Here is a 23,204-nt window from a genome sequence, read left to right as displayed (position 1 = left end):
ATGAATAAAGAATACACGACAAATTAGATGCCACTGGCTAAGGGTGTTATGTTTAACAACAAGCTGCCAAGTTATTATTCTGCTTGCCACATTTATTGAATCTCTTTTGTGTGTTTATTCGTCTCAAAAACGTTTAAAGAACGTATGGTATTTGATTTTAACTTCCACAGTCCCAAAGTCCAAACACTTAGTACTTTGTACAGAAAAAAATTCTAAGTATAAATAATCAAATGATGCACAACTAATTGTGATGGTTGCATATATAATTATGTCCAAGTACCATTCTTCACGTCTACTTCCAAATCTAACCCAAAGTATTCAGTTACAATAATACCAGACTTTTGGAGAAAAGAAAAAGAATAATAGCAGATACTAGTTGGCAGTGGAATGGTGAATGAAACAATTCAGTTGGAATGAATTATTTCATGGAGGAAAGGGGATGGTGGAAGAAATGTCTGGAAAAGAAGAAAATAAATGTTGTTAGTTGAATGTAAATTTGAATCAATTCTTATTTAGTATGAAATAATGGATTGCACTATTAACAGAAGATAATTTGGTTATCATGTATGGAGTGTTTTATAGGATTTTCCTATTCTATTAGTATGAAACAATTGATTGCACTATTAACAGAAGATAATTTGGTTATCATGTATGGAGTGTTTGATAGGATTTTCCTATTCTATTAGTGCTAGAGCTTTGAGCATTTATCATCTGCTCTAATCTGCATGGCTTATAAATAATGGCCCTTACATGCATGATTCTTCATCTACAGAACACTCACGAAACCACCCTTACATCTTTCATCCTAGCATTAAGCATTTTATCAACTTTTTCATCAAAACATCAGTCAAATGGCTTGGCTACCTGCCTTATTGATGACTTTAATACAAGTTGGATATGCAGGTATGAACCTGCTATCCAAATTGGCTATGAACAGTGGCATGAACCCCTTCGTTCATGTCGCATATCGGCAAACGTTTGCTGCATTAGTCATGTGCCTGATTGCCTTTTTCATGGAAAAAAACACTAGACCCCCCATGACACGTTCCACATTCTTCAAAATCTTCCTGTGTTCAATTTTCGGGGGGTCACTTAACCAAATTACATATATTGTTGGCTTACAACATTGCAACCCCACTGTTGCTTCTGCATTAACAAATTTAATGCCTGCTTTCACCTTCATCCTCGCTATCATCACCGGACACGAAAGGGTCAGACTTACAAGCGTCGGGATAGCAAAGCTGCTCGGTACTGTACTCAGTATCGGAGGTGCCATGATATTGTCATCTTACCATGGTCCAGCAGTACCCATTGGCCAGCCAAAGTTTCAGTGGAAACTTTTAGAGGGCATCACACACAACGGTACTGGTACTGGCACCAGCAACAGCTACTTAGGCCCTCTGCTAGTCATGACCAGTGCGCTGTCCTGGTCTATATGGTCAGTCATCCAGGCCAGAGTCAACCATGACTATGCAGCCACCTATTCAAGCACAGCATTGATGTGCTTCATGGCCAGCTGCATGTGTTTGGTTATCGGATTTTCCGTTGACCACAAACAAGCTGACTGGTCGTTGATGAGTGGCATTAGAGTTATGTCCGCTGCTTACTCGGGTGTTTTCTGCTCGGCTCTGTCATACTTTGTGATGAGCTGGTGCATTCGGAAGAAGGGACCCTTTTTTGTGTCCATATTCAATCCCCTACCAATCATAATTGTTGCCGTCCTCAGCTGGCTCCTACTTGGAGAAAAAATATTCACCGGCACAATTGTAGGATCAACCTTGATAATCTTGGGGCTGCTTATGGTGCTGTGGGGCAATTGGGTGGAGTCTCAAGAAAATTTGAACAATTTGCCTGTAGATTCTGTCTAGTTTGAACTATCTCAGTGATGGAGCGTTATTACTGTTCTTAATGAAATATTATTACTTTAGTATTCATGCTTATACCAGTTTCCTTTCTGTAGCTATATTATCACAATTCTGTTTTTTTTTTTAGTTTGAACTATCTCAGTGGTGGAGCTTTATTACTGTTCTTAATGAAATTTTATTACTTTAGTATTCATGCTTATACCAGTTTCCTTTCTGTAGCTATATTATCACAATTCTGTTCTTTTTTTTTAATTTTTTAGTTTGAACCATCTCAGTGGTGGAGCTTGATTACTGTTCTTAATGAAATTTTATTACTTTAGTATTCATGCTTATACCAGTTTCCTTTCTGTAGCTATATTATCACAATTCTTGATTATTTTTTTTTTTCAATGCAAATAAACTGGATGATTTTATTCACCAAGTACAACAGTTACAGCTCAAGATAGAAAATTTAAAAAACAGCCTCAGGGAATGACTAATCATAAATTTCAGACCATATCACTTCTCCTCTGTTACATCAAGTTACTCATAAAGGGTAGAAATTCATACTGTCTAGCTTCCTCTTCAACTTTGCATTTACAGCTCCTCTACAATGAATATCCTGTACAATTTGCTTCACAATGCTATTAATACTTCTCTGTTTCTTCTGAAATATCCTGGCATTTCTTTCTTGCCAGATATAGTAAGTGGTACCAGCCAAACACATCCTATATACTTCAGCTATTGAACTGTTTCCTTGTAAGATTGCTGGGTCCATGCCAGCTCTTGACTCCAGCTTCCAATAGGTCTTGTAGCTCTACCATGCCAAATTCTGCTCCAGGTGTTAGCTGAGATCACACAGCTCAAGAAAAGATGTTCAACACTCTCCACGCCTGTAATACACAATCGACAACTAGTATCTTTTGTGATTCCCCATTTCACCAGTCTCTCTCTTGTCAAAGTTCTGCCACAATAATCAATCTAAGCATGAAAATCCATTTAGCAGATCCATAGTTGTTGCAAACTACTTTCCCCCGAGGAACCTTTGGAAATGAACCTCTGAGTTGCATATATATCTTCTTGATTGAGAAAGTTTCCATCTGCATATAGATCTCCCTTTTATGTGGGAACTATGCATCCATTGTATCCACAAATTTTTACTCCTATTAAAGACAAGGAGCCTAAAGACAGAGGGAAAAGAATACAGTAACCCCAATCTTCTAGTATGCTATGTGATGCAAAAACATTCGTTAGCCAAGAAGGAAAAACAGTAAACTGACAAAACTTGAATATACAGTAAACTCAAATGAAGAATATAACCGAAGGATGGAAATGACAGCTTGGAAGATGCAATTTTTTTTCTTGAAACTGGTAAACATTGTATTCCTCAGCATTAAGGGATATGCTGGCCACCTCCAAAAAGAGAGCTACAGAGTGATATTAATTACAAAAGTCCTATGAAATCCACTAACTGTAATTCATCAACTATACTATTTTCTTTACACCAAAAACATAAGGAACTAATACAAGATACAATACAAACAACTAAATCAAAGTACTAGAACTGTCTCTAAGCAGATTTAGTGGGAGAGAGAAGCATAATGAGTTAACACACTTTGCAGCTCTTCCGGCAACATCCTGTAAGGCCTGCACTTCCCAGCATATACTCTGGATTCTTGGTGCATTCCCCCAGAGCAGCCCATCTCTCACAATTCTCATCAGCATCGGTGCAATTTCCTTCGGAACCCACAATTTTGTCAAAGGAATCCACATGAATCCACTTTGTTGCTGACCATTTCTCACCTTGACTGACAGGGCACCCACCATGGAGACTATTAGGATCAGGAGATTTGGATGGAGACTATAGAAAAGCAGAGCATTCCTTTCCGTGGTTTCACTGATAAATTCCAAGAAAACGAAAAATGCAGAGAAAGATGCACAATAAGTCGCAGCAAATACAACTATGCATTAATTCAATATGCTACTAACTATTGATGAGTTCAGAATAAAATTCACATAGAATGTACCGTTTAGGGGACGCCGCACCTTTGCGTAGAAAGGTCCAAGTTGCAATCTTATCCTCTATCCCGGAGACAATAGGATCCTACAGCATGCGAGGCAGAGTGAAGATTTCAAAAAATCAAAGATAGAGAAATGAGAAATGTAGAAGTTATCAAGTATGAAGCAATGAGTTTGTTTTTTTGATATCATCTGAAGCCTGCAATAAGTCACATACTAATAATTAAAGGGAGCAATCATCAATTATCAGATAAAAACAACAATAACTGTGTTAGGGATGGACGGGTATGGAAAAATGTATCAAGGAGAAGGACTGTGAATCCCCCTCACACCAATTATATCTGTATCGTTCACCATAACAGAACCTCATCTGGTTTACAGATGTTTAAGGTACTTCGCAGCCCAAAAAAGAAAACGCGCCTACAACATTGGTAATTAGTAGAATATTGAGAAGAAATTCTCTAAGCAACCAAACTAGGCATAATTTGCATTCTCCAAATAGAAACCAAGTATATATAAGGACAGAGAGACCAGAAAACTAACATATACATTCGACTGTTAAGAGTTAAAGATCAAAAACTATTATCACCGGATCATCTAACCCCATATGATCCCCTACCAGAGTATAGTGATAGTAATGCTCAACTAAAGCTTGAAAAGTGAAGATCCAGAAAATTGCCAACACTAGCATGATGATAATGAAAGTGTGCCATAGAAATATGAGTTGCATAATCACACCAACTGCAAGATAAAGCAATAAAGTCTAGAAATTATACATTAGAAAAAGGTGTAAAACGAACCTTAGCTTTGGAAATGAACATCCTAAACTCACTATGCTTACTTTTTCCAGACTCATTATCTGCAACAGCCGATCTCTTGAGCTCCAATTTCACCTACCACACAATCCACAAAGTCAAATTAAAAGTCCACACACAAAATTGATCAGCTTCAAGCACAAACAGATCAAAACATACTTAAAGAGAAAATGAGACTCACGATAGATATCAATGATTGCATTCTTCATCCATAAGAAATCCTTCATATACAAAAGCTCTGTAAACAGTCAAAACATATCGGTTGGGAAACAGTACAACATCATTAAAAATGATAATTCAGATTTGACACTTTTTCTTTATTTTATTATTTTCTCAGCTAAAAAACAAGGAATTAAGAACTAATAGAAGCAAAATACCCAGGTTTTTCATGAGTTGAAAGTATTCCAATTTCGTATGTAATTGTAATTTGTAAATCTAAATTCAGTTGACTTGAAGCAGTTAACTGATAGAAGAGATAAGTTAGTTCCTATAGGCTATAAGACTGTCATAAGATTAGTGTGGGTAATTTGGATTTACTCGTCATTTTCAGTGTAACTAGTATGCGTACCCGCGCGATGCGCGGATCGTTTCATAGAAAAAGAAAAAAAGAGCTGAGAGAGATAATAGAAACAAATGGATATGCAACTATCTGTAACATATTGCAGAATTTAGATTCTCATCTTTTTGGATCAGTGTTATTACATACTATATTTTCTCTGGTATATATAGTTGTTGCTTCATATATGGTGATGAATAAGAGCATTGATGTGGATGGATTTAACTACTTTATGCTCCTGCTATTAAGAGCGTTCAAGTTTAGTTAAATGTGTGTATCTTTGTCTTTACCTGATTGCTAGGATGCTCTTTGAACTAAAAGAACTTCTACCCATAACTCAATGCCAGTACTGGGAACAATAATCAATGATCAATGGTCTCAAACATTTGTGGAAATAATGCACTGAGACTTTCATTGATAAGATCCTGAAAGAAATGAATGCACTCCTCATCTTTCAAGTCTAACCGGAACTTCTCTTGAAGCTAATAGACATAAAGAGTTAAGCCATGAGAGAGAAATAAGAGAAGTGATCACATGAGAATCGTAAAATAGAAAAAGCCACCTTAAAAATGCCCTTCTCCTGATCATTGGTATGAGATTGCTTGATATTCGTAGAATGTTGTATGCTTCAGAACAATAGGGTTCGAACCTGATATAGAGTGGGAAAACTTAGTATTGCTTTTCAAGTATCATCAAACACATTCCACACAATGCCTATAGATGAGTACTTACAAATCTGGAAGAACTGTGATAAAACTTAGAGTGTATCTTGAGACAGGTCACTTCAACGCAAAAATAGACCACTTTCTTGTAGATTCTTTTTTGTTCCATCCATTGCTTCAACCATTTCTTTGCAAAGTTTCATCGACGGTGGAAATGGCTTAGGATCTTAACCTAAATTGGAACCAAAATCAACATGGAAAAGGCACCCATCATTTATTAGCTTAAAAAATTGTCCAAATGCCCGTGCATCAAAACATATGTTTATAAAGATTCAGTTAGAAGAAATATATTACTTCTAATTACCATAATAATGGATGTTAGAGTACCAATGAGATCAACCATTTAATTGCTGATTCAAATTTTTAGCATCTAGGTAGCTTTTTCCCAGTTCAAACACATATAGTGTTATCAAACGAAGAGGAAATGAAAACAGAAGTTGGGAGTACATCGATAATATCAAACTTACGACCTTGAGGCATCCAGGTTTCTCAAACAGAATCGGGCCTCTTCCTGCTACTGAATTTCCTGTTTATTCCAGTAATCATAAATGCCTTCTTTCTCGTTCCACTTTAGGGATCTGTGCTCATTCTTCATTTTTCCACGAAGTTAGAAGAGTCTTAGTTGGAGGCAGCACACTTTGAATCTTAGCAACTGAATTGTGGAAAATTTCTTCTTTTTGTTAATAAAAAATGACTTATGTCACAAATGAGCAGAAAATGTTATATTTTGCTGATAAAAACCTCTAAGTTAGCCATCGACTCATGGATTTTTCTCTGATTTAACCACTTTCCTGACTTTGTTGCTAGAGAGCTGTGTATTGAAATCGTCAACAACTTGTATTGTTGGTGCTCCATTCTCCAATCTGCTCCTCTTGGTAGCTGATCCCCCTAGAAAAAAATTCATTATTACATATTGACGACAAAATGATAAAGAGCATATGGACAAGAATCACATATCCGCTGATGTTCAGTAAGTATTTGATGAAATATTTCTACGCAAATTTGGGGTTATAAACAGTTATAGAGAACCATTTATATTGAAGTACAAATGCTTCATGATATTGATTCATTTGCTTATGTTTAATTTCAATGAGAATAGCTCTCCAAACAACATTTGATAGGTAAATTGAATTTTCAAAAAATAAGAAATGAGAATAGCTCTCCAAACAACATTTGATAGGTAAATTGAATTTTCAAAAAATAAGAAAATATCATTCAGGAAGTCCTATACTCTAGCCTTTACAGAAACAGTAAGTTAACTGATGAGGATTTAGCATTGGTTCAAGTCAATCCATCTCTTCTTTAGGAGTATAACCCCCACTCATAAAACTACAGAACAGTATAAATGAACATAGCTTCAGACATGTAGTTGTAAGAAGCAAATTGAAAAAGTGTTCAAAGGCTCTCATTACCAAACTATCTCGTTTTGAAAATTTACACATCCCATAATCTAAAACAGAACTTGGTTACTAAAGTACAAAGTAAAGTTGGTCCAATTCAGGATGATTGCAGTTTAACTTGATCTTGTTGCCGTATTTGTGTGTGTGTGTAAGGTTTCATATGAAAATATTCTTATCTCGAATTCCAGTTTCTATATAACACTTCAATGGTTTCTTGCCCCCTGCCAACGCTCCTATCAACTACACAGTATACACAATACATTAAGTTAGGTTCCTTTTATAGACACTTGAATAAAAGACCTTCCTATTATAGACATTTGAATAAAATACCTTGTTTACCAACAACCCTAATTTCTCAACTGCTCATCAATTAATATGGAAAAATGATGGTAAAGATCAAACCTTTTAAAGACATGAACAAATGAAGGTGGGATCTGATAACTCAAATCAATCAATCAACTACGCATCAAAGTGAAATAATATCCAAATTTTCTGAGTTACTTGTGCTTCTGTTACAAAAAAAGTTTAAACAAACGCAACCACTGTCAACAGAGATTCAGGAAAGTCTTGTTACAACAATAAAGCTTAAATAGAAAAGATTTGGTCTAGTATGATCCAAAAATGTTATAAAAAATAATCATTTGGAAAAATTATTAAAACTAATGATTTGATTGAGACTTACTATTAATTGGCACCAGACATCTGACTTTGGACTATCAAAAGAGCCAAATAGGCTAGGTTTCTTGATCCCGCTCTCAAACGGCAACCATGCTCCTTTAACTTATAAAATTCATGGCGGCGCTAGCCCAACAAACCAAAGAAAATTCCTTAACCTTTCTTGCCTTCAAACACAAAAAGAGAGAATATCAAATTTCTAAGTAATGCACTTTGATTGAAATAAAAATGAGAAGTTACCAACTTCAAACTCAAGTAATTGAATCTCAATCAACCACGAGTGCCGTCTACTGAAAATATAAATATACAAAGAAGATGGGAGAAAGAGATAAGAAACTTCCATTCTATTAGATTAGGAGAAAGGGATGGACGTAGAGAGAAAACTCCTGTCAGCAGTTTGTCGAGGACTAGATAGTAACGGCCCGTGAACACAATAAAAGCTGGAACTATTATTTTTATCAAGTTTTTCTTGATATGGAATCGCAGAGAAGAAAAATTGAAGTGATTACGAAATTAGATATAGACAGCATAACATTCTATGCTAATTGTTCAGATACTGTCTACATACATTTTGGATAAAAAATATAGCATGGTTTCCTTTTCATTGATTAGGAGAATATTATACATATATCTGCACATAGCGAATGAAAAGGCGTTTATCCTGAATTATCTTCCTCAACAAGAATGTGTATCCAAATGTTACACTGTTCACATCATGAGAATATTATACAAAAACCCGAGCATAGCAAATGAAAAAATGTTCACATCATGAGAATATTATACAAAAACCCGAGCATAGCAAATGAAAAAAGTGTTTATCCTGAATTCTCTTCCTCAAAAAAAATGTGTACCAACCGATTCTTATTCATTCAGTCAAAGTCTCGACTTTTCATGCCCCTCTACTAAGAAACACACCTTGTTTATAGGACTCGTAATTAGATTGTTAAATGATTATGCCAAAGAATCCAAGAAAAACAATGGAAATTGGAGTTAGCAATGTGTCACCTACTTGCCTTCAACTGTCTTTCTTCAGTGCTTTCTCCCACAAACTTTACATCATTTCTTTTGAGTCATGCACTAAAGTCGCCATTATCTTATAAGGAAGCGCCAAATGAGCCTGCCATTGAATCAGCTAGAACATAAGTTTTTAGAGGCGATATAAATTTAGTAGTGCAATATAGTATTTTAGCAGGAAAAAAAAAAAAGAATTACTTACACTCAGTTCTATGCCAAACTCCTACTTCATTATCAAAAGTAATGTTTGTATTGTACCTAAAATGTAATGTTTTTATTAACCATTTTCAAATGTCCTGGGAAAATATTAAGCAAAGGAGCAGTAAATAATCTAGATAATCTTGTCATCCCAGCTAAACAGAAGCTAATAAATCAAGCTTCCACCTAAAGTGTTAAACTTCCAAGTAATCAAGGCAAATAAATCTTTTGACCTCCAAGTATGAAGGATTTGAAGGCAGAGGGAGTAATAGTAGTAGTAACAACAGTGAGTAAAATCCAAGTATAAAAAAGTTTACCATAACATTAAAATAATATGTCTGGTGAAATCAAGCAAGTGAAATGCTTACGGATTAATATTCGTATCGATAGACATCAACTCTCCTTCTGGAACCCTCCTTGCTCCCATAAAAACTCAACCAGGATATGCTGCATCACCTATAACATTATATCTGTTTATTATGCCAGATGTGGTCAAGCTACGATAATCAGTGGAAGGCCTAGTTGACACCAATTTCTAATTTCTAGCATGCCCCAACTAAGTGAACAATGACCCAAAAAAACATAATAAATGAACCAGAATATTCAGTTAGAGGAAGAAAAGAAAAAGATTGACTTTGCAAATTGCATGTCTAGGTAAATATAAGAGGAATTTTTTTTTACTTTATAATCAACTCAGCTTAAGGAACACACTAAAATGGACCTTCGGACAGGTGTCCTGAGAGAACAGGATGAAGGACATAATCAGATACATCTAAATTTGTTAACTACTGTTAAAGACACCTCATCCGTAGAAAGATTTAATGAATTACATGTTTAACATTAACAAGTAGTACATGTTTAACATAGATTAATACGCATATATAAGCTCATAAAATTAAAGAACACAGTTGACAATAGCAAGAATTGTATATAAATAACTCGTAAGTCAAACATTATTCTAAACAATTTTTATACTACAAAATAGCTAGCTATCTACCGTAGCAATTCTTATTGGACTTTTGACAGAATTACATAAGCAACGTGCTAACAATCAGTATCGCTTTTCCATTTAGCTCTCTCCGACTTTGACATCTTCCATTTTCTTTCCTCTTTTTCTTTTCTTTTTTTTTTTTTTTTTTTTTTTGGGGGGGGGGGGGGGGGGTTTGAGGGCGTGGTTATAAACCCCTGGACTCTCACCAATACAAGACGACAACCATCACTCAGACAACGTCCGCATGCAAGCCAATTATTCCAAGCTGGTTTCAGTGTTATCTCTCCACCTCCTAATCCTAACCCTAATCCTTTGATATCTTCACCTACTCCACATAAATATTATGTTTAAGGCTCTTACCATAGAGTGAGTTTTAGTAGTTATTAAGCTAGTATTGAATTTTATACATTCATTTCTATTATCACCAACTCATTTAACTTACCTCAAGTGATATTATCAATGTATCGATTAATCAAAAAACCAGAAGCAAGACATTGGAGCAAGAGAAGAGGTACATTAAGAACAAATGCTCTTCAAGTTTGGTGCTAGTTTGTTCAATAAGACACAACTCTTGTGGACAAAATCAGAAAACTTTTACTTAAATCCGTAAAATTGATAGATTCAGTGTGTAATGAGATTAAAATTTTAAATGTCAATGAGTAGTCCCATTTGACATTGATCAACATATGTTGGCATACTGAGAATTAAACTCCAGCTGGGTAACTTGAGAAACAAAAAGGTAAATAATTGAAAACCAAAATTGAGAATTCAACTAATATGACAAGTCATACAGAAGATACAAGAAATAACCCTGAATGTGGAGATGACATGCAAAGATATGATCACAAGAAAAGAGACAATTTTACTGGTAAGTTTATAATGTTTGTAAGACTAACAGACATGTCGAAACCAAAGTCTTTCTTATATATAGTAACAGTCACAGTTGGAGAGCATGTTCATTGGAGTTTAATAGCATTTTTTCAACTGTGCTGGTTTTTAGTGAAAATAGTGCTCCATAATTAAATCAGTATGGTAACCACAATAAAAATAATTTTCTATACAACTTGGACATGATATGGATGTGTGTTATTCCCTATTTTCACCTTTCCCATTCATTGTTTATATTTGTTGGTGGAGATTTTACAATTTCTGCATATCTTGGTCATTTGTTATAGTATAAACTTACATTAAGTATACTAATGGAATATTTTGATAAAATTTCAGTTGATTGTACTCAAAGCTTTGGAATCCATTCAGTGTTATAAGTCTAGTAAACAATTAAGACATGCAACATAAAACCCCTGAAGTAGAACCCAGAACCAGCTAGAGAACAAACCATATAATCATTCATCCCTGTCAGTCCGTCTATCAATTTGAAGCATTTGCAAGTTCAAGTAGCATCCGCGCATAGAATCTCAACTCTATTCTAATAATTCAGGAGCTTAATGATAAACCATTCAGTTATTTTCCAAAGTCATTCTCGATAATTGCATCGACTTAAAGTCACAAAGAATTCAAAAAAAAAAAAAAAAAAAAAAAAAAATGCCTATCAGAGTCCCAAAGCTTTCAATATATATTTGCGTTGCTGAATTGAGAATAATTAGATAGCATTCCACATGTATTATACTTGTAATAAATGTGCAAAGTACTCAAAATGAATAGTACCAACCAAGGGGAAGAAAAAGGTATAAACTTACAAGTTACAAGCTTGGTGAATATCTGAAAGAGAGGTCCTCGATCATCTCTATCCACCAAAAATTTCAGTTATTGACATTTTTGTGCTTGCCCAACACCGTTCCTCTTCCTCATTTCTCTCAAAGATCATCATTTAACAAAGCTAAATGTTCTTAATACCTATGAATTGACTCTTCCGTTTAATTCCAAACACCGATTCATTTAGCGGAAGGAAAATTATTTCATCACTTTTTACCAACACCACAGAGCGATGTCCCAACTCCCAACATCCTCGGTCATAAAATCCGCAAATGCATGAAACCCAGTAACCAGATATTGAGCATAAAGCAAGGGAAAAAACTGAACTCCAAGAAAGGAGTTACACATAGAAAAGCAGAGAGATGAATGTAATGAAATTAAGGAAGAAGCTGAAAATAAAGCACCATATAGAACATCTTAGAGCAAGATCGAAAGAGAAAGCGAAACAACTACGTGAATTGCGATGCGGTTTCTCGGGGTGGTGATTATCAACAAGACAAGAGAGAGACAGCCCAAGGGGGACAGAGAGAGTTCCAGAAGGAGCATTGTCCTAATATATTTATTTCAAATGATTTACAGTTCCTAACTTTTTGGAGCATTGTCCTAAGCTTGACTTAGTGCTTTTAATAATATAAAAATATAACTGGTATTTGTAGATCATATTTATTGGGTTAACAAAATTTCAATTGCCAACGTGTTCTTCAAAGCAATACAGAAATAAAGAAATCACCAAGTTGTATTATGTACCAACAAATGCGAATATTAAGAAAAAAGTGCGCTTGAAATATTCGCGTTTCCCAGTTCCCATAATAATCTATATCTATATCTATATATTATTAAAAAGAGGATAGTTTGTCCTAGGATTTTGACAAGTGGCAGCGTAGGATAATGACACGTGGTAGTTTTAGGACAAAAAATGGTTAATTAGTTATTAGTTATTGAATTAGAAATAATTGAATATTTACATATTTGTAAATAAATATATATGCTAAATGAAAAGTGCTCACGATGGAGTCCTAAAACTGTACAGCCATAATTCAAGGCATGTTTAGTTTTTTTTTTTTTTTTTTTTTTTAGGAAGTTATCAAATTTTTATATGTAAATCTACTAAAGAAATTGAAAAAAAAATTAAAAAAAAAACACCAAAAATACAGCAATGTAACTTCCACGTTTTCCTCCTAACTTTTAGCATTGAGTTACACACTACACACAAATTACTCCAAAACCGTACAACCATAATTCAAGGCATGTTTAGGGCCTTTTTTTTTTTTTTTGGAAGTTATCAGATTTTTTATATGTAAATCCACTAAAAAAAAAATTGAAAAAAAGTACCAAAAATGTAGCAATGTAACTTCCACGTTTTACTCCTAACTTTTAGCATTAAGTTGCACACTACCCACAAATTACTCTCTAAAAATTAACCAGATTTCAAACGTGTTCTAAGTAAGCTCCTTTTACTTCATTTTTTATTTGATTTTGAATTTCAATGAATCCTAATCCACATCTAATTGAGATTTTTGAACTGATTAGAACTTCCCAACTGCTTTCAACTTCTCATCACGGTTTTACTGCTTTATCACGATCATTATACCACGACTTTAAATGATGGATATAGTGAAAAGTCATTCCTGTTTTCTTTTTGAAGAAGGGAGAAGCTTTGAAATACTCTCAGTTTTTCAAGTTTGCATTATGTAAGAGGAGTAAATATATGTATCTATGTAAATTGTGAAGAGTTGCACTACCCCCCTCTCTCTCTCAATTTGCGGTACTTATCCTAGCATATTGATCTCATGCTTTATTAGTTTCAAATAAAGAGTATAGAGTGCTTTCCTATATTCTGCTATATTAAAGATATTTGTTTGAAGTCTTTTTGTGAATTCCTTATTTTCTGCTTTTTTTCTTTTTAAGTATAGCTAGACGTTTGAGGGCAATCTGTGTATTTATGGCCATAGTTTGGCTGATAAATGTTGGGAACTTTTTATCAATTTCATCTCAGGTCATATTATATTATGGACCTTTTCATATGGAAAATATAAGCAGTATGAAGAAGGTCAAGAAACTTGAAGCAGAATATAATCTTCAGCAACGCATTCACCATCAAGCTCAAATTAAGGTAAACAACTTTTTGTCATGCTTGAACTTACTGAATATCAACATCATAAAAGTGTTGGTTGTACTTTTTTTCTACATCACTCACCGTTCATTGTGCTTCTTTATCTTTTTCATAGGAAGAGAACATTTACTCAAAATCTGAAAGATGACCTTATTGTCAACTAAAATTATATACGTAGCAAGTTCTGAAATAAGTAAATCTTCATAGATATTTTCGGCTTTTAAATTAAGTGATCATCAAAGCAAAATAAACTAGGGTTAGCATTTAGCAAGTGCCGAAATAGGTAGTCCATCTTAATATATGTTTTGCAGGAAAGAATTCATGTGCTGCTATGAGTTTCATATGCTTACTACTTTTTTTCCCTGTAGGTGACACTTTGATCAAGAAGTGTTTTGTATCAATAGTTTACTAGCCTAATATCGTATTATTGTGTGAAAGCGATCTTGGATGCTCGAGCAAAGGAAGATAGTAAGGAGGTAAAAGGAAGTTTAGATCATCTTTATGTTTTATGTTATGCATATATCTTTGATAAGGATGTTTGTTATGTACAAAACATATATGTATACTTATTGTGAGGAAGTCTTATCTTTATACAAGTCTAATCTTTAATCTAATATTTTTTTCTGTTATTTTTTCAAGTTCTCTCATTAAATTTTATGATGTAAAAGTTAACTGTGATACGAAATGAAAGATGGAGGAGACAATTGAAGTATTCCTTAAGTAGAAAACTAAGGACTAAATAACAATGTTTCTCGGTATATTGTTAAGAAATCTCAGTATTCTTATTGCTTTTCATTTTGTAGCATACTTCAATGATGCAGAAAAACAATCTATAAGAGATGATTGTTGTAGAATCAACATGTCCTTACCAATGGATTATACATGAAAGGTCGTGAGAAGTACATTTCATATCTTCAACAGTTACTTTTAGGATCTGTATGCATAAATTTTTAAAATTTTCATAAACACAAATAAGATTGACATGCTTATAAACTATTATGATTAGTTCAAAAAAGGTTCTCAAGATTATTGAGGTTGACCTTTGGGGTTCAAATATTAACCTTTAATCATCAATAATGTTGTTCGTGAATTCAAAACTAAATTCATCGATTTTAAGGAAAAGGAGATAACGAAAAAAATATTGAAGAAGAGAGGTAATTAGATTTTTGGCAAACAATACAATAATATCTTTATAAAGAGGGATGAGCAAACATGTACTTCCTCTTAAAAAAAATATATAGTCAAAAATAGGAAGAAAAAAATATCAAGTAGTGAATATTATAAGAGTAGAAAGAAAGTCACAAATATAAGATATAAGGAAATAAATTAAGATATTGGCACTAGAAATTGTAATAATTTAATGATGAATACTTGGAGAAAAAATAAGAGTGAGAGTGGTAATTTGGAATAATTTGCATATTATTATAAACTTCTTTTCAATAAATATTAATAAAAAGTCAAACGGATAATAATATTTGTGAAAAGAAGTCACAAATATTAATACAAAGAGGGGAAATGTTAAAAGCAACATTATAGTTTATAAGCATGTCAATAATGTTGTAGTTTACAAGAGGGGTTCAAATATTAACCTTTAATCATCAATAATGTTGTTCGTGAATTCAAAACTAAAATCATCGATTTTAAGGAAAAGGAGATAACAAAAAAAAAAATAATAAAAAAAAAAAAATGAAGAAGTGGTAATTAGATTTTTGGCAAACAATACAAGAATATCTTTATAAAGAAGGATGAGCATACATGTACTTCCTCTTAAAAAAATATATAGTCAAAAAATAGGAAGGAAAAATATCGAGTAGTGAATATTATAAGAGTAGAAAAAAAGTCACAAATCTATATCTATATATAATATAAAAATTAGGCATAGATGATGTGTGATGTGACACCTCTCTATGACCTAGAAACCTAATTATCCATTTTCTCCTTTTTTTGGATTTTCTCTCATTTTAAAATCAATATACTATCTATTAAATAATTCAAAAGCCACTCTATTAATTATCTTAATTACACCTCTTAATTTTTTAATTGCACCTTTTCATTCACCTCTATCCGTTTGGTTTTTTCAGCTTTTCCTAATAAGTCATTTGTAACCGTTTGCCTTAATTCTTAATTAATAGAGCATGAAAGTTCTTCTACTATTTAAGTTGGAAACAAGAAGGTTGCAAACAATCATTCAATTAAATTCTTCCAAAGGATAGAGTAATATTGTGTACTTTTGTTCTTCCAACGAGGGAGTAATATTATTTATTGCTGTTTGATTATTTTTTTTTTACCTACATTGTTGTCTTATCTCTAATATTAGATTGATTTGTTTTATCATACATCTTTATGCTTAATTTTTGTGCTATTGTAAATTTTAGATTGTTGTATTTTTTGCCTTTTCTGCTTCGGCAAAAGTCTAGGAACTATGATTCAATTAAATATGCTTCGGTTTCATCTACCCTTTACAAAATTAATGTTATGTACAAGATCTTTCTTTTTTCTTCTTCTATTTTGTCCGCTTTTAGGATGAAGACCTTAAAGGAGCTTCCTTGAATTTTCCGGTGATTCAAGCAGGAGTAAAATATTGTTGAAAGACTGGAAGAGACAAGGCAATTCTTAAGGTCCTTGATGTAATTATGTTATAATCTCAAAAAGTTACAAATGCAATTCCATACATTATTGTATTCTTTTTCGCCTTTATATAGATTCGCAGTAATTTTATGTCCAAAAGGAACATTGAAGAGGAATTTTATCTTTAAGATATTCGGTTTCATATCTTTTCTTTTCTTAATTATTCTCTATATATGCGAAGACAATAATTAATTGACTAACGAAGAAAAAAAGGAAAGAAGGAAGACAAAAGGTGGAGTTGTAGAAATGGGAATCTGTAAAATTTGTTTATTTCATTCATTATGGTATATCTATTTTAGTAGTTATATTCTTTTTGCAAAACTCTCGGTCACTCTTTGAAAAATTAAAATCATTTTATTTAGAATAAGACCTTTTAATTTGATAGTACGTATATTTTTCTGAAATAATTTAATTATTCTGACATATATGAGGAGTTTTAATCATATTTTAGGTTTAAGTGATGGTTCAATAAAATAGTGGTTATTTATATTAAACAGGTTTGGGTCAAGACGTGTGCTTATATGAGTAATGATGTAATATTGTGAAATTATTTTCTGAACATATTTATACAAATATTTTATCAAATTAATGATGCATATGATTAAGAATACGTACGTTCAATAATAATAAGAATCACTTATCACTAGATTATATATATGTTGTTGAGACACTATTTGATCATTTGGTCATTTTAGTCTGCAAAACTTAATAATGAAATAAAGCAGAATTAAATAGGATGACAAACATAATTCATTCAAATATATCAGTGTATGGATTATAGTTGCTTATACTTTTTCTAATTAAAAATTTATGTTCCTAACAGTTCATTAACTGACACTATATTGAAATTTGAGTTGGAATAAATTTCTTAACCTCTTTTATCTTCTCCTGGTAAAGGTTGGATATTAACTTATTAAGTCAAGTGATGCGTTAGAAAAAGCCACATGATCGTATTTGGACAAAGTTAAAACATGGTAATAATATCACACAATTGAAGAAGGATAGTCAGAATAAAAAATTAAAAATAGTTTTGACGAAAATAAAATAGAGATAATATAATGGTATTTAGACTTTGAAACTGTATATAAAATAATATAATAAATAACAAATACTTAAATATTCTTGATAAGCTTAAACAACGAAGAAAGAACTTTAAGCAGTAGAATTTGTACCATAAGAATATAAAAAAATTATTTCAGTAATAATAAATTCTACTTCTATTTATAGCTATCTTATATTAAATTTAAAAAAGACTTGCAGGCAAGAATATTAAATCAAGTGAAATACTAATGAAATTTTCATATAGGTAATCTCAAAATGAAAAAATAAATCTTAAAATTTTATAATGATAACAAAACGGAAGCGAGAAAAATCCAATTTCTTATTATAATTAATATAAGAAACAATTATGAAAATATAAATAGATTTTAGAACAAAATATTCAAAGGACTTATGTATTAGTTTTTAGATTACTTTAAAATTACAATTTAGGGTAAAATATTATATTTTTGGATTCAAGGTAAAAATTAAATGGTAAAAGCTAATTAATATATATATATATATATATATATATATATATATATATATATATATATATATATATAAACGAATAAAGAGGACAATAGTTTTACAAAGATAATTAATTTTCACTAAAATTTTCTATAATAAAAATCCAAATTTTTATATTGATGATAAAAAAGAAGAAAATTTTATGTTCTTATTTGCGCGTAATGAAAAATAACAATCATTGAGAAATATCGGTACGGATCTTGATAATACAATAATAAGATTTTTTTCGTTTTATACTTTAAACAAATTCAAAGTAGTGGCTCAATTTTTTATATGATAATTTCCTTCGGAACCCACAATTTTATCAAAGGAATCCACTTTGTTGCTGACCATTTCTCACCTTGACTGACAGGGCACCCACCATGGAGCCTATTAGGATCAGGAGATTTGGATGGAGACTATAGAAAAGCAGAGCATTCCTTTCCGTGGTTTCACTGATAAATTCCAAGAAAACGAAAAATGCAGCGAAAGATGCACAATAAGTCGCAGCAAATATAACTATGCAATAACTCAATATGCTACTAACTATTGATGAGTTCAGAACAAAATTCACATAGAATGTACCGTTTAGGGGACGCCGCACCTTTGCGTAGAAAGGTCCAAGTTGCAATCTTATCCTCTATCCCGGAGACAATAGGATCCTACAGCATGCGAGGCAGAGTGAAGATTTCAAAAATCAAAGATAGAGAAATGAGAAATGTAGAAGTTATCAAGTATGAAGCAATGAGTTTGTTTTTTGATATCATCTGAAGCCTGCAATAAGTCACATACTAATAATTAAAGGGAGCAATCATCAATTATCAGATTAAAACAACAATAACTGTGTTGGGGATGGACGGGTATGGAAAAATGTATCAAGGAGAAGGACTGTGAATCCCCCTCACACCAATTATATCTGTATCGTTCACCATAACGGAACCTCATCTGGTTTACAGATGTTTAAGGTACTTTGCAGCCCAAAAAAGAAAACGCGCCTCCAACATTGGTAATTAGTAGAATATTGAGAAGAAATTCTCTAAGCAACCAAACTAGGCATAATTTGCATTCTCCAAATAGAAACCAAGTATATATAAGGACAGAGAGACCAGAAAACTAACATATACATTCGACTGTTAAGAGTTAAAGATCAAAAACTATTATCACCGGATCATCCCCATATGATCTCCTACCAGAGTATAGTGATAGTAATGCTCAACTAAAGCTTGAAAAGTGAAGATCCAGAAAATTGCCAACACTAGCATGATGATAATGAAAGTGTGCACATAGAAATATGAGTTGCATAATCACACCAACTGCAAGATAAAGCAATAAAGTCTAGAAATTATACATTAGAAAAAGGTGTAAAACGAACCTTAGCTTTGGAAATGAACATCCTAAACTCACTATGCTTACTTTTTCCAGACTCATTATCTGCAACAGCCGATCTCTTGAGCTCCGATTTCGCCTACCACACAATCCACAAAGTCAAATTAAAAGTCCACACACAAAATTGATCAGCTTCAAGCACAAACAGATCAAAACATACTTAAAGAGAAAATGAGACTCACGATAGATATCAATGATTGCATTCTTCATCCATAAGAAATCCTTCATATACAAAAGCTGTGTAAACAGTCAAAACATATCGGTTGGGAAACAGTACAACATCATTAAAAATGATAATTCAGATTTGACACTTTTTCTTTATTTTATTTTTCTTTATTTTATTATTTTCTCAGCTAAAAAACAAGGAATTAAGAACTAATAGAAGCAAAATACCTAGGTTTTTCATGAGTTGAAAGTATTCCAATTTCGTATGTAATGGTAATTTGTAAATCTAAATTCAGTTGACTTGAAGCAGTTAACTGATAGAAGAGATAAGTTAGTTCCTATAGGCTATAAGACTGTCATAAGATTAGTGTGGGTAATTTGGATTTACTCGTCATTTTCAGTGTAACTAGTATGCGTACCCGTGCGATGCTCGGATCGTTTCATAGAAAAAGAAAAAAAGAGCTGAGAGAGATAATAGAAACAAATGGATATGCAACTATCTGTAACATATTGCAGAATTTAGATTCTCATCTTTTTGGATCAGTGTTATTACATACTATATTTTCTCTGGTATATATAGTTGTTGCTTCATATATGGTGATGAATAAGAGCATTGATGTGGATGGATTTAACTACTTTATGCTCCTGCTATTAAGACAAGTTTAGTTAAATGTGTGTATCTTTGTCTTTACCTGATTGCTAGGATGCTCTTTGAACTAAAAGAACTTCTACCCATAACTCAACGCCAGTACTAGGAACAATAATCAATGATCAATGGTCTCAAACATTTGTGGAAATAATGCACTGAGACTTTCATTGATAAGATCCTGAAAAGAAATGAATGCACTCCTCATCTTTCAAGTCTAACCAGAACTTCTCTTGAAGCTAATAGACATAAAAGGTTAAGCCATGAGAGAGAAATAAGAGAAGTGATCACATGAGAATCGTAAAATAGAAAAAGACACCTTAAAAATGCCCTTCTCCTGATCATTGGTATGAGATTGCTTGATATTCGTAGAATGTTGTATGCTTCAGAACAATAGGGTTCGAACCTGATATAGAGTGGAAAACTTAGTATTGCTTTTCAAGTATCATCAAACACATTCCACACAATGCCTATAGATGAGTACTTACAAATCTGGAAGAACTGTGATAAAACTTAGAGTGTATCTTGAGACAGGTCACTTCAACGCAAAAATAGACCACTTTCTTGTAGATTCTTTTTTGTTCCATCCATTACTTCAACCATTTCTTTGCAAAGTTTCATCGACGGTGGAAATGTTTTAGGATCTTAACCTAAATTGGAACCAAAATCGACATGGAAAAGGTACCCATCATTTATTAGCTTAAAAAATTGTCCAAATGCCCGTGCATCAAAACATATGTTTATAAAGATTCAGTTAGAAGAAATATATTACTTCTAATTACCATAATAATGGATGTTAGAGTACCAATGAGATCAACCATTTAATTGCTGATTCAAATTTTTAGCATCTAGGTAGCTTTTTCCCAGTTCAAACACATATAGTGTTATCAAACGAAGAGGAAATGAAAACAGAAGTTGGGAGTACATCGATAATATCAAACTTACGACCTTGAGGCATCCAGGTTTCTCAAACAGAATCGGGCCTTTTCCTGCTACTGAATTTCCTGTTTATTCCAGTAATCATAAATGCCTTCTTTCTCGTTCCACTTTAGGGATCTGTGCTCATTCTTCATTTTTCCACGAAGTTAGAAGAGTCTTAGTTGGAGGCAGCACACTTTGAATCTTAGCAACTGAATTGTGGAAAATTTCTTCTTTTTGTTAATAAAAAATGACTTACGTCACAAATGAGCAGAAAATGTTATATTTTGCTGATAAAAACCTCTAAGTTAGCCATCGACTCATGGATTTTTCTCTGATTTAACCACTTTCCTGACTTTGTTGCTAGAGAGCTGTGTATTGAAATCGTCAACAACTTGTATTGTTGGTGCTTCATTCTCCAATCTGCTCCTCTTGGTAGCTGATCCCCCTAGAAAAAAATTCATTATTACATATTGACGACAAAATGATAAAGAGCATATGGACAAAAGAATCACATATCCGCTGGTGTTCAGTAAGTATTTGATGAAATATTTCTACACAAATTTGGGGTTATAAACAGTTATAGAGAACCATTTATATTGAAGTACAAATGCTTCATGATATTGATTCATTTGCTTATGTTTAATTTCAATGAGAATAGCTCTCCAAACAAAATTTGATAGGTAAATTGAATTTTCAAAAAATAAGAAAATATCATTCAGGAAGTCCTATACTCTAGCCTTTACAGAAACAGTAGGTTAACTGATGAGGATTTAGCATTGGTTCAAGTCAATCCATCTCTTCTTTAGGAGTATAACCCCCACTCATAAAACTACAGAACAGCATAAATGAACATAGCTTCAGACATGTAGTTGTAAGAAGCAAATTGAAAAAGTGTTCAAAGGCTCTCATTACCAAACTATCTCGTTTTGAAAATTTACACATCTCATAATCTAAAACAGAACTTGGTTACTAAAGTACAAAGTAAAGTTGGTCCAATTCAGGATGATTGCAGTTTAACTTGATCTTGTTGCCGTATTTGTGTGTGTGTATAAGGTTTCATATGAAAATATTCTTATCTCGAATTCCAGTTTCTATATAACACTTCAATGGTTTCTTTCCCCTTGCCAACGCTCCTATCAACTACACAGCATACACAATACATTAAGTTAGGTTCCTTTTATAGACACTTGAATAAAAGACCTTCCTATTATAGACATTTGAATAAAAGACCTTGTTTACCAACAACCCTAATTTCTCAATTGCTCATCAATTAATATGGAAAAATGATGGTAAAGATCAAACCTTTTAAAGACATGAACAAATGAAGGTGGGATCTGATAACTCAAATCAATCAATCAACTACGCATCAGTGAAATAATATCCAAATTTTCTGAGTTACTTGTGCTTCTGTTACAAAAAAAGTTTAAACAAACGCAACCACTGTCAACAGAGATTCAGGAAAGTCTTGTTACAACAATAACGCTTAAATAGAAAAGATTTGGTCTAGTATGATCCAAAAATGTTATAAAAAATAATCATTTGGAAAAATTATTAAAACTAATGATTTGATTGAGACTTACTATTTATTGGCACCAGACATCTGACTTTGGACTATCAAAAGAGCCAAATAGGCGAGGCTTCTTGATCCCGCTCTCAAACGGCAACCATGCTCCTTTAACTTATAAAATTCATGGCGGCGCTAGCCCAACAAACCAAAGAAAATTCCTTAACCTTTCTTGCCTTCAAACACAAAAAGAGAGAATATCAAATTTCTAAGTAATGCACTTTGATTGAAATAAAAATGAGAAGTTACCAACTTCAAACTCAAGTAATTGAATCTCAATCAACCA

The 23,204-nt window shown here is 32.7% G+C and overlaps 2 protein-coding genes and 2 long non-coding RNA genes across 13 annotated transcripts; 1 reads left to right on the top strand and 3 right to left on the bottom strand.

The window, feature by feature from the left end:
• Nucleotides 1-851: 851 nt before the first annotated feature.
• LOC132053818 (WAT1-related protein At1g09380-like) lies at nucleotides 852-1,868 on the top strand. Its single transcript, XM_059445917.1, has one exon. It carries the CDS (start codon nucleotides 852-854, stop codon nucleotides 1,866-1,868), a length of 1,017 nt encoding a protein of 338 aa, XP_059301900.1.
• A 1,315-nt stretch (nucleotides 1,869-3,183) lies between these two features.
• On the bottom strand, nucleotides 3,184-7,884 carry LOC132051826 (uncharacterized). 8 transcript variants are annotated; one of them, XM_059443059.1, is made up of 9 exons: nucleotides 7,759-7,883; nucleotides 6,251-6,844; nucleotides 5,967-6,128; nucleotides 5,797-5,883; nucleotides 5,525-5,659; nucleotides 4,860-4,916; nucleotides 4,664-4,756; nucleotides 3,872-3,948; nucleotides 3,184-3,741 (listed from the first exon to the last, which is right to left on the bottom strand). In XM_059443059.1, the coding sequence occupies exons 6-9, from the start codon at nucleotides 4,878-4,880 to the stop codon at nucleotides 3,390-3,392; spliced, it is 543 nt and encodes a 180-aa protein (XP_059299042.1). In that variant the 5' UTR covers nucleotides 4,881-4,916; nucleotides 5,525-5,659; nucleotides 5,797-5,883; nucleotides 5,967-6,128; nucleotides 6,251-6,844; nucleotides 7,759-7,883; the 3' UTR covers nucleotides 3,184-3,389. The 8 variants fall into 8 exon arrangements, with proteins under 8 accessions (XP_059299042.1, XP_059299047.1, XP_059299046.1 ...); XM_059443064.1 differs by having other exon boundaries at nucleotides 6,427-6,844; XM_059443063.1 differs by having other exon boundaries at nucleotides 5,967-6,600; nucleotides 6,698-6,844.
• A 174-nt stretch (nucleotides 7,885-8,058) lies between these two features.
• On the bottom strand, nucleotides 8,059-12,234 carry LOC132051831 (uncharacterized). Its single transcript, XR_009413899.1, has 4 exons — nucleotides 11,932-12,234; nucleotides 9,248-9,303; nucleotides 9,041-9,148; nucleotides 8,059-8,198 (listed from the first exon to the last, which is right to left on the bottom strand). It is a non-coding gene; the product is annotated as an uncharacterized LOC132051831 (long non-coding RNA).
• A 6,582-nt stretch (nucleotides 12,235-18,816) lies between these two features.
• On the bottom strand, nucleotides 18,817-22,740 carry LOC132051830 (uncharacterized). Of its 3 annotated transcripts, none has more exons than XR_009413898.1 (7): nucleotides 22,657-22,740; nucleotides 21,653-21,799; nucleotides 20,922-21,555; nucleotides 20,751-20,839; nucleotides 19,805-19,859; nucleotides 19,609-19,701; nucleotides 18,817-18,898 (listed from the first exon to the last, which is right to left on the bottom strand). It is a non-coding gene; the product is annotated as an uncharacterized LOC132051830 (long non-coding RNA). The 3 variants fall into 3 exon arrangements; XR_009413897.1 differs by having other exon boundaries at nucleotides 20,922-21,500; XR_009413896.1 differs by having other exon boundaries at nucleotides 20,922-21,799.
• Nucleotides 22,741-23,204: the final 464 nt, after the last annotated feature.

The sequence above is a fragment of the Lycium ferocissimum genome, chromosome 4 (genome assembly GCF_029784015.1).
Source record: "Lycium ferocissimum isolate CSIRO_LF1 chromosome 4, AGI_CSIRO_Lferr_CH_V1, whole genome shotgun sequence".
NCBI classification, from domain to species: Eukaryota; Viridiplantae; Streptophyta; class Magnoliopsida; order Solanales; family Solanaceae; genus Lycium; species Lycium ferocissimum.
The sequence above is the reverse complement of the archived record's forward strand: the minus strand, read 5'-3'. Positions and strand labels throughout refer to the sequence as shown.

Excerpts from the sequence above, each read along its gene's own strand:
- LOC132053818 (XM_059445917.1), top strand. The coding sequence starts at position 852 with ATGGCTTGGCTACCTGCCTTATTGATGACTTTAATACAAGTTGGATAT.
- LOC132051826 (XM_059443065.1), bottom strand. The coding sequence starts at position 4,880 with ATGCAATCATTGATATCTATC. Across the intron at positions 4,757-4,859 it reads TGCAATCATTGATATCTATC|GTGAAATTGGAGCTCAAGAG; the intron begins GTGAGTCTCATT and ends ATTGTGTGGTAG. Across the intron at positions 3,742-3,871 it reads GGTGCGGCGTCCCCTAAACG|TGAAACCACGGAAAGGAATG; the intron begins GTACATTCTATG and ends GGAATTTATCAG.